Source organism: Indicator indicator, chromosome 5 (assembly GCF_027791375.1).
Source record: "Indicator indicator isolate 239-I01 chromosome 5, UM_Iind_1.1, whole genome shotgun sequence".
NCBI lineage: Eukaryota > Metazoa > Chordata > Aves > Piciformes > Indicatoridae > Indicator > Indicator indicator.
Window position 1 is genome coordinate 23,296,271 of NC_072014.1, and position 14,345 is coordinate 23,310,615.

Here is a 14,345-nt window from a genome sequence, read left to right on the forward strand (position 1 = left end):
TTTTTACTTCTTTTTCTCATGTGATACTGCTGCTCTCTGGTGGCATCTCTGAAACTGTCCTGAGGCCTGTGTGTAAAGGGTCCATTTAGCCAAAGCCTATCAGGCTGTGAGAAGCAATATTTGCCATCAGCAAAATCAATTGCAGTATGCTTGTCCTGTTCCTAGTCTGAAAATGATGCACATGTGGGTATCGTTTTAAATTGCTTAAATAGCTTAATTTTTTAAGTTGGACGTAATTCTAACTTTACATAAACTTGGTAGTTTCTTCCATTTGAATTAATACTGCTTTGGTTGTCAGGCTTCTGGAAGCATTTGGAGTTTTTACTCAGCTGTAACTGGCATTCCCAAAGTGGCTCTGTTATTCAGTGCTCCTTTAGCAAATAACTAAACTGTTAAGCTCTCAGTAAAGCTTTGCTTTCTGCCCTATAATGGACCATTACAAATGTTCAATTCGGTGTAGAAGTAGTGCATAGCTAATAGACATGTATATGTGGAGTGCAACTGTGCAGCAGAAAATAAAATAGGCAAACGTTTCTGTTGTGAAATGACAATTTTCCCATGATATAAAACCAGCCTGTACCTTGATAAAAGTAGTTTAAAGGCATGCATCTACTAGAATAAACATTGACACAGAATTAATTTGAACATTTGGGATTGTAAAGAATTTTTTCCCCCTCAATTACGATTTTTTTTTTGTTTGCCTTCCCAAAGTAATTAATGCTCTGTCTCTTTTTCCAGGGAAGAGAGTGAAACGGTGTTTTAAAAAATAATTTTAAAATTACAGATTTGAAAATCATTTCCCATTTATCTTCCCAACTGCTGAAAACAAATTCCTTTATATAATCTTGGCTACAGTATCTCTTAAGAACCCCGTTAAGGACTGTAGTCAAGAACAAAAACGTGGCAGGTTTGCATGGTGTGGTCAGGCTTTCTGGCTTTGGTGCTTACAAGCATAACAGCTCATGGAGCAGTGCTAGCCTATTCTCTGTAGTGCACAGAGTGTTCTTACTGACTCAAAGGAGACTTGCAGTTGGGATGTTAGTCACCTTATCAGGCATGTCTTTGTAATGTCATCCTGCAGCTTTTAACAATGTTTTTTAGGGCTTATTAAAACTCAGTGACAAATTTTCTTAGAAAATAAATTAAACAAGACAAAAATTAAATTTATACATGGACTTATAGAGAATATAAAAGCAATAAGGCAGCAGTACTTAGCCAGTATTTCCATAAGCACTTCCTAGTGATGTTTCATATAAAAAATCTGGAAACAAGTCATAAAAATTGGAACTGTCCCTCTGGGGAGTTAACTGAAGGATGACTCTTAAATGTTGTGTATGCATCAGATGCATTGAGACTTCATTGTGCTGCAGCAGTGGTGGCCTGGGTCAGGAATGAGATCCAGTAACAGATGAAAAACCACTAGTTGAAATAAACTCCAAGCAAGCTTGATATTATGCTGACAAATTAAGTAAAGCACTTTGGAGAACGTGTGAGGCTTTGTTTTCTTTGGTAGTATACATTTGTAGGTCAGATTAGTCCACTCCAAAACTTGGAAGTGTTCCTAGCACAGCAAAGGACAGGCTTTCACATAGCAGGAATGTGAGGAATGTCTCCTGTCAACCCCAGCTAAGTTTCCATCCCATCAGTATAGATATAACTTAGCCTTTGTTATACTTCTTTTCAGAGGAAAAGGAGGGAGGTGACAGCAGTGCCTGGGCACAAAGCCATAGTAACTCCAGAATGCTTCCATTTGTCTTGTCAGGAGTCCTGGCTGTGCTTTGTTGTATAATTCAGCTTTCCACAGAGTATTTAGCCTGAACTTCTTAGTTCTTTGTTCCTGTGGCTGGTGATGGCTGAGGCCCATGGCATAATCATTCAACTTGGTGAAGGAGACAGTGTTCTTGTGAGCTGGTTATGGGCTATGAAATAGTTTGAGCAGGCATGATGTTTGTCCATATTCTGTTATGCTTTGTTTGTGCTGTGTGACATTTATCTTTATTTTTACACAAAATTGTACTGCTGTCACTTAAATCATCTCCCAAAGTATGATGCTGATGGCATGACTTTTTCCTAGATAGAGATTGAAGACTTTGGTAGGGTGGGAAAAGAAGAGAAGGCCTTACTAATAGTAAATTCTGATGGAGTTCATTTAACACCAGGGTGGCATATATACCTGTGCTTACATCAATGGAAGCAGCTCAGCTGCACCACTTTGCAGTCTTACTCCTCTTTTCCCTGGGGATCTAAACCACCTCTGCATTCAGCACTGTAATACATGTTGATTGCATTGCTTAATGTGTAACTATAAAGAATTTTTACAAAAGTGCAATACAAAAAAATAGAATTGAATGGTAAAATGTTCGGCTTTTGTAGTTGCTCTGTAACCGAATGAGTAACTTTGGTATTGCTGAACTCCTAACTAATGACCCGGGTGGAAAAATCGAAGTTTCTGTTCTGTACTGAGCCTTTCTCCAATACAAACAAGTTTCCTATGATGTTTCTATAATGGTGTATTTCTCTTGAAGTCCTGGAAGCATAGCACAATAACAGTCTATACCAAGAAAGTCAATCTAAGTTTCTTCATATTCTGGGATCTACTATTTTCTAGTGTGCTTGCTTTAAGGCAGTACTTTGTTTTCATTATTACCCTTGGTTTACACTTTGCAGTTTACTGATACAACACAGAAAAGTCTGAAATGTAACTGGCCAAGTGCAAGGCCTGTATCTAACAAGTATTGGTGCGTAGAAACCTGACAGGAATACCCTGCTCAGGTCAGGCTGAGTGCACTGCTTGAACGGTTCAGTTGTTGCCAGGAACCTTCTATGGCACCATTTTTGCACTGTATAGATGGAATTAGCTTTTCTGTGTTACAGAATGCAAGTTGCAAAGCCAGGAGCCTAACTGTATGGTCTACTTGCTAATACTTGAAAAATGTGAATCATTATTTTGTATCCAGATTTCTGGCAGGGTTGTGAAGCTAGAGATAGTTAATCAAAACGGTTGGATTTACTTAGTTTAACTTCAGGAACACTGATTTACGTGTAATCCAGTAACTAAACCTTTCAGTTTAACTATGCCTTAGCTGAAAGGTTCATTGTTTTTATGGATTAACACTTTTGTATGTACTTTATTTTTGTGCATTTCTACTGTAACACAGGGCACTGCGTAAGACACTTCTAAGTATGTTTTACTACACTTAGGATAATTGTGGGAAATTTTTGATAGTGATGATCAAATTTTGTTTTCTCTTTAGTTCTTTAGCATACCTACTCGGATCCAAAGGACCTGTGTATTTTAAAACACACATGAGAGTTAATGAAAGTAATAAGAAATATGGGTAAAATAAAATGCCTGCCTCCATGAAATTTGTGATTATGAAACTGGCAAATATATTTTTATCTATCCTAATCCAGTACTTGGATTAAACAAGGAAAATGTTATACAGTAGTTGCAGATGCAGAAACAGATGGACAGGAGCATGGCAGTGAGCATAGTCTCATGTGTAAAAAGAAAGAATTGGAAAGAACCAGAAAATGCTGTGAAGTTAAAACTCTGCATAAGTATTTTTTCTTTTTATTACCTTTTTTTTTAACCTGAATTATGGAAAGACGTCTCAATTTTCCTTCTTCAAACTACGTAGGCTGATTTCATCAGTTTCTTTGTATCTACTCCCTGCATTGAGAGATGTGGGTTTGTTTGGTGGTTTTTTTGGTGTTTTTTTTTCCTTTCTTTCTTTCTTTCTTGGAGCGTAGGTGGAAAGAGCTCAGACTACAACCTGGAAGAAATTGATGAAAAGGAAGAGGTGAATGTGCAAAAGAGAGAGGAAGGTGAAAGTACAAATACCTCTCTTGGGATAGGAGAGGTTACTGCAGCCCTCAGCTCTGCTGAGGTACCACTGGAAACTGAAAAAAATGATCCTGCTTCATCAGCTCCAGTTCCTGGCAGTGTTTCTGTTGACAACTCACAAGGCTTCAAGGAAGAAAAACAAGAAAATATGAGCACAGATGGCAAGTAAGTACGTTTTGTGACAAAGAACGGAGCACTGGGGAGGGAATGGGTGAGGCAAATAAAACGTAGAGTGCTCTTTCATTGTGGAGTACAGAATAGAGAATTGTGAGAGGATTGAGCTTAATATACTTAGCTTTCATTGTAGCACTCATCTGTGCATAGCAATTCATGAAGCTTTTCAACAAAAATGACAAAGAAATGTTCTGCAGGCTATTCTGTTCAAGCCTCCCTTTCCTTACTGCTCAAACAGCCAGATCCCAGAACAGCTGAACTCAGTTCTAAAATACACAGCATATTCACTAGAGGTGCAAAAGCATTCAGATTGATTAGGTAAATGAAAATTTACAAATTCACTCTTAGAGTTGGGGAAAAACGAGTACATCAGCGATTTCTATTCTTCTGGGCACAGTTATCTATTACTTCAATATCTCTTTTGGTTTAAATTTTGCTTTTGCATTTTTCTTATATCTTTTCTTATATCAGGCTGTTCTCTGGACCTGTCTTCATCCATCTGCTTTCAGGCAAACAAGTTAATTCTGTTTTTTTTTAAAGAATAAACCTATTAGTTTCCTTAACTGCTGTTTTTCCCTTCTGGTGATGCTGTACCTTTGCCCTTCAGCATGTTTGTTAAACTACCTGACTCAGCAGGTTTCCAACATGAATTAGTGCCTACTTGAAATAAATGTTGATTGTCCAGAGAAGTCCCATTGTGTTAATGTAATTCACTGTTTCTGTTCCCTGGGGCAACTAAACTGGCTACTGTTCCCAAATTAAATTGAAAGAACTATTTCAATTATTGTACTGAAGCCGAAATGTGTGACAGCCATAGTAGCTGAGAAATTTCAAGGTATTATGGAAAGGTTTGACTTGTATTTCAAGGGTTTGGGGTTTTTTTTTGGTCACTTCAGAGCCTAGTGGGGCTTTTCAAAAATTGTTGGTGCTCTATCCTGACAAATACTGTTCCAGTAGCTTGAATATGTCATCTCTATGGGGATGTACAAGGGGGAGGATCAGACATGTTATTTTCAAGTTGTCTCGAACTTTCAAATTATTGGATCTGTGTTACTGAGCCAGGTTGGCCAGTTGTCCAGGGGATGTTTCTTTTTTGCCCCCCACTAAACTTGTAATAGCCTGTTGTGACCTTTAATACTGGTGAGTATCTTCTAGCATGCAGTGTACTCTAGCTTTAGAGCTTGGCAATCCTTTCTTTCCTGAAATATCACAGGGATTTCAGAATAAGGATTAGGGTTTCTCTGATATTATATTGCTGAAAACCTTTTGATAATCCAGATCTTTTATAAAAGATATAGTTACTTTGAAGAAGTGCTTTTTAATAAAACTAGGGATATGTGTAACATTCCAGTCAAAGCCACTGATTTCTATTGTGGCACTCTGTGGTCTTCTGTAGCTTTTGGTTTTGTTTATTATTTTTTTTATAAACAGTTCAGCCTGTTTTGAATATTTGTATTTGCTTCAGCTGCAGTCAAGGGAATGGAGATAAGCAAAAGTACAGCGTGCAGGACTGAGTTTTAACTTTCTTCCAAAATTATCTTGACAGCATATGCTCCTGCTTAGTGGTTTATTGGACACTTACAGTATTTTTTGGCCTGTATTAGCAACATGAGGATCAATGGTTATTGAGGAATGTATAATTTTAAATTATTCAAACCAGGTGTTTCAGCTCAAGGAGCTGCTTTCTGACAACTAATACATTTGATGTGGCAAATGAACCAGAATCTTCATAATGCTAGTATTTGTAACTACAGAAAACAAAAATTGAAGTTATAATAATGTTTTTTAAAGAGAAATGTTAAATATTTTGACCTTTCTCATTTACCTTTTTAAACCAAGGACATAATATCTCCCACCAAAAATATGAAGGTTTTATTCAGCATTTGTGCAGTTCTCTTGCCCCACCCCCATGATCAGAGGACAGAAGTTGCATGCATTTACAAAATGTTTAGTATACAAGTAACATGTTTACATGTTTCTTTGTTGCACTCAAGGTATTTCTTGGAAGGATCCGAAAACTTACTGTTTTGGAAAGTCTGTACTGCACGGTTCACAAACTCACAGGCAGTGGAAATCTCTTGCATCTTCCTGTATATTGTGGCATGGACAAAATTAAGGACACATTTTAAAGGGGGATGGGTTGTCAGAACACTTCACACGAAGAACACTGTTATATGAATGGTAAACCATTGTGGCTTCACTGAAACTGAATTGTTACTGGAAAGGGACTTGTTCAAACTGCACAAGGAAGCAAGAGGAGGGGGAGAAAAGAAAGAAAAACTGGTCATTACCTTGCACCGAAGAGTGAAGCTGCATGTCATTTTACCAAAATGACATATCAGCATTTCCTCCTTTTTTTTTTTTTTTTATTTTTTAATATTTGAGTACTCCAGTGTTTGGCAGAGTAATTCTATTTTGTCCATCTGTGTTTGGAGAATATTGCCAGTTCTCTTGCATCATTTCTTGTGTTTACTGAAACGAATGATACCAGCATATTTAACATACTGTTGTGCTTTGCAGAGGACTACAGACTAAGATAAGCAGTGAGCAGGCTGCATTTGAAAAAGACAGGAAGCTTCAAATTCTGGGTCAAAATAAAAGTGATGGTGAGTACTTCCCACTCATTTTAATACATCAAAGCAAGGCTGAAGAGAACTTTTCTATTCCTTTGACAAAAAAAACCCCACAACAGTAGAATAAACTCTTGAATTGCTATCATTAGATTTTTTTTTTTTAATGTATATATACTTTCTCTCTCTTTAGTGTATTATCTCTGAGATGAGATGACCAAAGTTTTGGATTGAGTGGGGTGGGGGAGTATATTTATTTATTAGTTACAGCAGTAGTCAGAAACTGCGTTGTGCTGTATGCAGTATGGGTGGAGTAGTGCAGAGGGGAGGGAAGGCTGGACGCAGATTATTCTGTCACATGGTATGACACAGGCACTGCACCACAGTGGGGGAGTACAGGACATCAGTTGTTCTTTGCTTACAAAATTAGCATGAGTTTTCAGCAAGAAAATGCAAATGTCTTTAAACACTGGTAGAGCAAAGTGACACGCTGATTTGAAATGAAATTATGACATCCTGTGTATCTAATGGATCATAAACGTTTCTGTGGATTTAATGGCCTGACCAATTTGTTCTACCTTTTTGTGACATGGATTTTCAGATTTATATATTAGGTCTTCCATAGTCTTTTATATTCAGCACACCTCTGTTTAGAAATAATAACAACATAATGCATGAATTCTGTTTCTATGTGATATAAGTTTTAATTGCCATTTTATAGCATGTTTCAAATTAGGACTTTTTTTTTTTTTTTTTAATACCATGCCAAATGATTATTCTTGAAGAATTTTTTTTCCCTAATACAGTATTTAAAATTATTTAACCCAAATATTTTTGTGTTTTGGAGAGAACTACGTATTTACTCCAGGGGTAGAAAATGGAATTATCAGACTTGCTAAACAGTTTGAAAATTGCTTTTGTCCATCTGTTTTCCAGTCATTTCTTTGTCAAATACATACGGTGTGGTTGACAAATAACAATTGTAATGTTAAAACTAAAGAACAGAAGCCACAAACGTATAAAACTAAACAAAAATTGCATGTAACTTAATACTGAATAGAATCATAGAATCAGTCAGGGTTGGAAGGGACCACAAGGATCATCTACTTCCAACCCCCCTGCCATGGACAGAGACACCTCACACTAGAGCAGGCTGGCCAGAGCCTCATCCAGCCTGGCCTTAAACACCTCCAGGGATGGGGCCTCAACCACTTTCCTGGACAACCCATTCCAGGCTCTCACCACTCTCATGGGGAAGAACTTCTTCCTCACGTCCAGCCTGAATCTCCCCACTTCCAGCTTTATTCCATTCCCCCTAGTCCTGTCACTACCTGATAGCCTAAAAAGTCCCTCCCCAGCTTTCTTGTAGGCCCCCTTCACATATTGGAAGGCCACAATAAGGTCACCTCAGAGCCTTCTCCTCTCCAGACTGAACAGCCCCAACTCTCTCAGTCTGTCCTCATAGAAGAGGTGCTCCAGCCCTCTGATCATCCTGGTGGCCCTTCTCTGGACACGTTCCAGCATGTCCATATCCCTCTTGTAATAGGGGCTCCAGAACTGGAAGCAGTACTCCAGGTGGGGTCTCACCAGAGCAGAGTAGAGGGGGAGAATCACCTCCCTTGACCTGCTGGCCACACTTCTCTTGATGCAGCCCAGGATCTGGTTGGCTTTCTGGGCTGCAAGTGCACATTGACAGCTCATGTTGAGCTTCTCTTCCACTAGCACCCCCAAGTCCCTCTCCTCAGGGCTGCTTTCCAGCCAGTCCCTGCCCAGCCTGTATTTGTGCTTGGGATTGCCTTGACCCAGATGCAGGACCCTGCACTTGGTCTTGTTGAACCTCATGAGGTTGGCTTGTGCCACCTCTCCAGCCTGTCAAGGTCCCTCTGGATGGCATCCCTTCCCTCCAGCGTGTCTGCTGCACCACACAGCTTGGTATCATCAGCAAACTTGCTGAGGGTGCACTCAATGCCTCTGTCCATGTCACCGAATATGCCTTGAGCTCTTCAGTCTCTGATGCCTACGTAATCAAAATTCATCAGCACTTTCAAATAATGATAGAAAAACCTATTCTAGAAAGTTGATGCATGGCACCAGTAGCCACTTAGTTATTAAGGAAGAACACCTGAGTTAGAATACTGATATTTGGCAATGTATTTGGCAATATACTGTACTCAAAGATATGTATATCTTTAAATAGTCTTTAAAAATAACCGTTCAGGAAAATTTTTGTATCAGTGAGGAACCAGTCTTCATAGTTAAATGCTTCATGATGTATGGGGGAAGGTTGAATCTTTTTGGCATTTGTATTTATTCTGCAATTTCTCTTTAACTTAAAGATCACAGTGATACAAAACTCCTTCCAACAACAGAAGAAAGAGAAGAACTTCAGACAGCTAAAATTAAAACAGTAGATTTTAGAGAAAATAACAAGCTTGAAGTTGACAGACTATCAAACTGCCAAGCATGTAAAAATGACATCTCTGTAAGTCACAGGAATTATCCTCATCTGATTCCAGAAAAGCGAGATCAGAAAACAAATCGAAGTAGCTTGGACACAGTGAAAACTCAGGATGTTGCCATCCAGACAGGTCCACCAGATAGCAATTTGGGAAGGACGACACAGAAAGAAATTAGTATTCTTCAGGATTGTGAATCATCCACATTCAGAGGACTGTTCCCTCAACACAATATGGACACAAACAACCCCCTTCTTCAGGTGATGCATGGAATACAAGAGGATAAAGATACTACAACAGAACAAAATTCTGAGAGACAAGAAGTTACCCATGCAAAAGTAATCCCCATAAAAGACCAGAGTCACGTTTGCATAAATGGCAGTAGTTCTGCTTCACCAGAAACAACTGCAAAAACCCCAGATGGCTCTCCTGTAAAAGGTTACCCTTATTATAGACAGGATAGCAAACCTAAACCCAAGCCTGCTAATGAAATTACAAGGGATTACATACCAAAAATTGGAATGACAACTTACAAAATAGTGCCTCCAAAATCCTTAGAAATAATGAAGAGCTGGGAATCAGAAATTCCCTCAGATTGTAAGGATCAGGAGGTACCTACTTTGGAAAACTCTCTGAAGCATGGAAACCCCAAAGAGTTGATAGAGCAAGCTGAAATTCCTCATCTTCCAAAAAGTCCAAGTCATTTACAGGTTGGTTCACAAAATGAACCTGCAGTAGAAAACGATCTGCTGCACAGAGTGAACAGCATTTCTGAACCCATTGTGATGTCTAGAGATGAGACTACTACTGAAAGCAATTGGACAGAAGCAGAATCTTCCAAACAGCATGTCCCACTGATGCTAAGCTTGGATAATACAAATGCTTCTTCCGAGACTCAGGACAAATCAAATGCATTAAGCCCTACAATGAAGCCTAGTTCTTTTTATCTGCAGATGCAACGAAGAGCTTCAGGTCATTATGTAACATCTGCAATTGCCAGAAGTACTGTTTGTGCTCCTAATTCCATTCCAAACAAAGCTAAGAATACAGAGATGGGGAAAAAAGTTTCATCATCTGATGCAACTTTGTCTTTACTTAAAACAAGTACTTCCTCTCCTCCAGAAGATGAAGAAAAAGTTGATGATGGAAAAAAAATCGAATCCCCTGATCATGTTGCAAGCAATAAACCTTCAAGTTTTCCCTCCTGTCTGCCAGCACCATTGAACCTAAGAACTCTAAGAACTTTTGCAGTTCCAAAGCCATACTCCAGTTCAAGACCATCCCCTTTTGCTCTCGCTGTCTCATCTGCAGTCAAAAGGTCCCAGTCATTCAATAAGACACGTACAATCACCAGCCAGGCAATGAAAGAGGATTTTTCTGTTGAGCTCTCCTCTTCCACTTCGGCAGCTGAATTCTCCTCAGCTACCTTCGTGCCTGAAGTGAAAACCCATTCCTTACAGGGGTCACAAAATAGTCTAACAGATAAGGTAAGCTTTATTTCTAATATTGGTTAACTTGTCTGTCCACTGTCTTCTAGTGACTAGTCTAGAGGATACTCTCTGAACTGCTCCCTGATTGGAAAGCATTGTATTTAACCAGCATGAAAATCTTGTGGTGTCTAGCAGTAGCACAGCATTGTACAGAGTACATTAAAGGAATACAGGAAAAGTTAAAGTGAAAACAACCTCGTTGGAAATAATTATTTCTTGCCATGATTAGCATACCCTGTTTCAAAGAATAGTGGATAAAATAGAATAATTTATGCTATGTATACTTATTTTTATTTTTTGAGTGCTTATGGGGGTTTTGTTATGGTTCTTGGTGTTCTTAAATATAATTCAGAGTTTTGGCTTTAAGTGATCATGGCACAAGCACAGCTTGAATGGGGTTGTAAAATTTTGTTAGTATAGTTATCTGAGAGAAAAGCTCCACGGTATAGTGGAAACGTGGCTGATCTCTGAAATCTTGAATGAAGCAAACACTAAAATGGTAGCAGTTTTGATTTGCAGCCTTGTTCCAGGTTGACTTAATTTTTTATTTTTGACTTACTCAGTTTTTCCTCCCACTTTCTCCCTTTATATAGAAAAGCAGCAATGTGGATAATGAGCAGAAGAGTCAGGCGCAGTCAGGTGCTTCCACTGACCACCCACCCCTTGTCACTAAGAGACAAACTGCGATGATGTTCCAATGCTCTGACCCAGAACAGATCCACCAGAGCTTACTGGCTGCAATCCGGTCTGGAGAAGCTGCTGCCAAATTGAAAAGGGTGAGTTCTTTTCATCATTGCATCCGTAACAGTGAACTCATGGCACTTCCTTTGAAATTACCAAGTTAACGCCTGTTAGCTTTGGCACAAACCACGGCAAGGGAGGCGAGGAAAAGAGTTGAGTTTTGCAGAACTAACTGGTGAATGTGCATGCACAGTTTCATGTCCTTATTTTCGAACGTTACAAATCCAATCAGAAATATTTCTGAACTTAATTAGAAATCTCAAAGTTATCAATTAAGTTTGTCCTTCATAAAATCAGGAATAGGTTCACTTATCTATGTTTTATATGCTTCGAAAGTGGTATGGGTTTAGACACATTAAGCATCTATCCCCTAGACCTGAAGTAGCTGCTTTCTTCTGCAGGCAGATAACACACAGAAGTTCTGAAGATTGTGGATTTGTATTTATTAGAAGTCATAGAAATCTCTGATGTCCTAATTTCAAAATCTCTGAGGATGATCACGTATTAGAACAATCAATTTCATACATAAGGTTTTGTCTCAGCATAGCACTGCAACAACCTCTCTGCAGCTTGTAGACCTTACATAATTTCTTATATTGAATAGGAAGATTCAGTTTCCCAGAAATGTTACATGTGTGCACAAGTAGTTTTGTCCTCTAAAAGTGGTGCATAATACACTTCAGTATTATTTCTAATTACATGTCTCTAACCACAGCCACCTGAAAAACAGAATGAGATTAAGAAAATGTTATATTGTTCAGAGTCCTTTAGAGGTCAAACCTTTCTGTTCTACCAGAAATACTATTTGGATTTTTTTTGCATATATTTTTATTGTTTGGGGATTTTTTTTTCCTTCAATGCATAATTACATTCTGAATAATACTGAACTTAGTTATTTTGCATAGTGTGTGAACTTTGGTTTATGATTCTATGGAAGATGATCATAGGCATAGCTGTTAGCACAGTAACTTTTAACTATTTTAAAAAATAAAGCTATTAATGTGTTTTTCAAAATTGGTCTGTTTCTATTAGAATAAAAATGAAGAAATTTCTAATAGAAGTGCTCTTAGGGTAGATTTGACATATATATAGTCTTTATCAGTCTCAGTACAAGCATGGCATGGGTAAGAAGAGAAAGATGGTAACTGAAGTCCTTTTTCACCTCCATTTCTCTTCTATGGATGGGAGATGTTCTTTTTTAGTGTAGTATATATTGAGGCTGGGGCTGAGGAGAGAGCTATACTTTTTAAGGAGAAATTGCAATAATGGAGATGCTGTAGGAAGCAGGAAGAAAAGCATTCTGAAACACAGAAACCTGAAACAGCCTTCAAACCCCGCCCTGAAACGCACAGAAAATGCAGTGAAGAGCCCACAGCAATTTTGCAAAACATAAAATTGTGCATGTGGTGCAGGTATGTCTGACAGCAGAAAGAGATTTTAATAAAAACATGGTCTCATCTTATATTTTACATGGAGAACTGGCAGTAATAGGAAAGAGAAACGAAGCATTTTGATTCAATAACTTGTTAGGACCTAGAAGGTCTTTCCAGTATGAAAAGGACTTTTTAAAAGCATTCACCTCAGATTCCACTGTCATGCTGCACTCTGTGAAAGGAGTAATAACCTGATCCGTTTGAATTGTGAAAGAGCTGTGTCAGGTGCTTGCTTCTCTTTTTACCTCTTACCATACTCTCCTTTCTTCCAGCTTTGTGAGAGAATCATTAAGAAAATAAAACGCTGGCACCAGTAGCCACATTCTTTATTTTTCCCCCCCCTATTTTACTTAGTATGTTGTGAGTACAGTGCTGAGATCCACAGTCTTTTTAACTGCTGGCCTTTTCTGATCAGTAGGGCTCTCAATAACTGCTAACTCAAAATGGATCAAGCGAGGTTTCTTTTTAACCATTTTTTCCTCTTCAGAATGTTTCCATTATGTGTAGTAAACTGTGCTGTGGTATGTGGCTCACATGAGCATGCAGCATCAGCAGCTCCCCTTGACTCCAGTTGAAGTTGTTGGTTTATGCAGCTCTGCTGAAAATCAGGTCTTCGATATCTATTTTAGAAGTCAGTTTGTTCCTGATGAAAGAAGCATTACCATGATATAAAGGAATGTTACAAGGTTTTGTAATAAATCAGCTCTATTCAATATTAAACAAAAAGTGTTTGGTTTAATGATTTTTAAATTTTTTGTCCAAATATTTCTTTGCAAGGAAGTCTGGGGAAGGACTAGCAGTTATACATGTTTTCAATAGTTATACAGAGAATTTTTAGGTAGACTAAAGTACGTTTTAATTTATTTCCTCCTCTGTTGCATATGTGCTTTGTTCAGAAATCATATAGGAGGCTTTGCAATGAGAAAAATGCTAATGGAAGTAACATTATTTGTTTCCTTCAAGTAATACTATGTAACATGCTACAGAGAGAATAATCTGAAAGGCTAGGTCATATTTTTTTTACTTTCTTTGTTTTCTCCCCCTGCCTCCAGGTTGGTCCTCCATCAAACACCGTGTCTGTCAATGGAAGAGCCAGACCTACTCATTTGTATTCCACAGAAGCGAAAGCTAATCACTAAATATTATACCAAATACTTTGCACTTTACTCCTGCTTTCTAGGCCAATTTAATACTAACTAAAATTTTTGAAAGTGTAAATGCAAGTATATGTTAATATATTTTTGTCAATTCTTACAGGAATTTCAAGACAAGTCCTTTGATGCCTTAGATTATTAGAATATGTAAATTACAGTAACGTTTTTGCCTTTTTCTGACTATGCTGCTAAAAAGGTTTAAGAGCAGGTGCAGATGATTTTTGCTTATGTTAAAATGAGAAAAATTTTTTATTTTAGCAATATGTGGCACTATGCTGAAATTACAGATTTTAAGCAATCTAAGAATTGCAGATCATTAATTTTCAATTGTGTATTAGTCTAACAGATTGTATGAATTTAAATCCACATGCTGCCTCCATATTACTTAAATTAAATTTGTAATTAGTAGAAAATATTAATTATATGCAATACTTTGTTTCTGTTAAAAAAATAAGGTTTTGTTCTTCCAGCTGAAAGTAG

General features: G+C 37.9%; 1 protein-coding gene across 1 annotated transcript in view; it reads left to right on the forward strand.

The window, feature by feature from the left end:
* Positions 1-13,939, forward strand: part of COBLL1 (cordon-bleu WH2 repeat protein like 1) — a 41,116-nt gene extending 27,177 nt beyond the window's left edge. Inside the window, exons 9-13 of the mRNA XM_054381228.1 lie at positions 3,754-4,012; positions 6,542-6,627; positions 8,928-10,534; positions 11,131-11,313; positions 13,764-13,939. Of these exons, the coding sequence (XP_054237203.1) occupies positions 3,754-4,012; positions 6,542-6,627; positions 8,928-10,534; positions 11,131-11,313; positions 13,764-13,850 (2,222 nt within the window). The 3' untranslated portion in view covers positions 13,851-13,939. The remainder of the gene's footprint in view (positions 1-3,753; positions 4,013-6,541; positions 6,628-8,927; positions 10,535-11,130; positions 11,314-13,763) is intronic.
* The last annotated feature ends 406 nt before the right edge of the window (positions 13,940-14,345 follow it).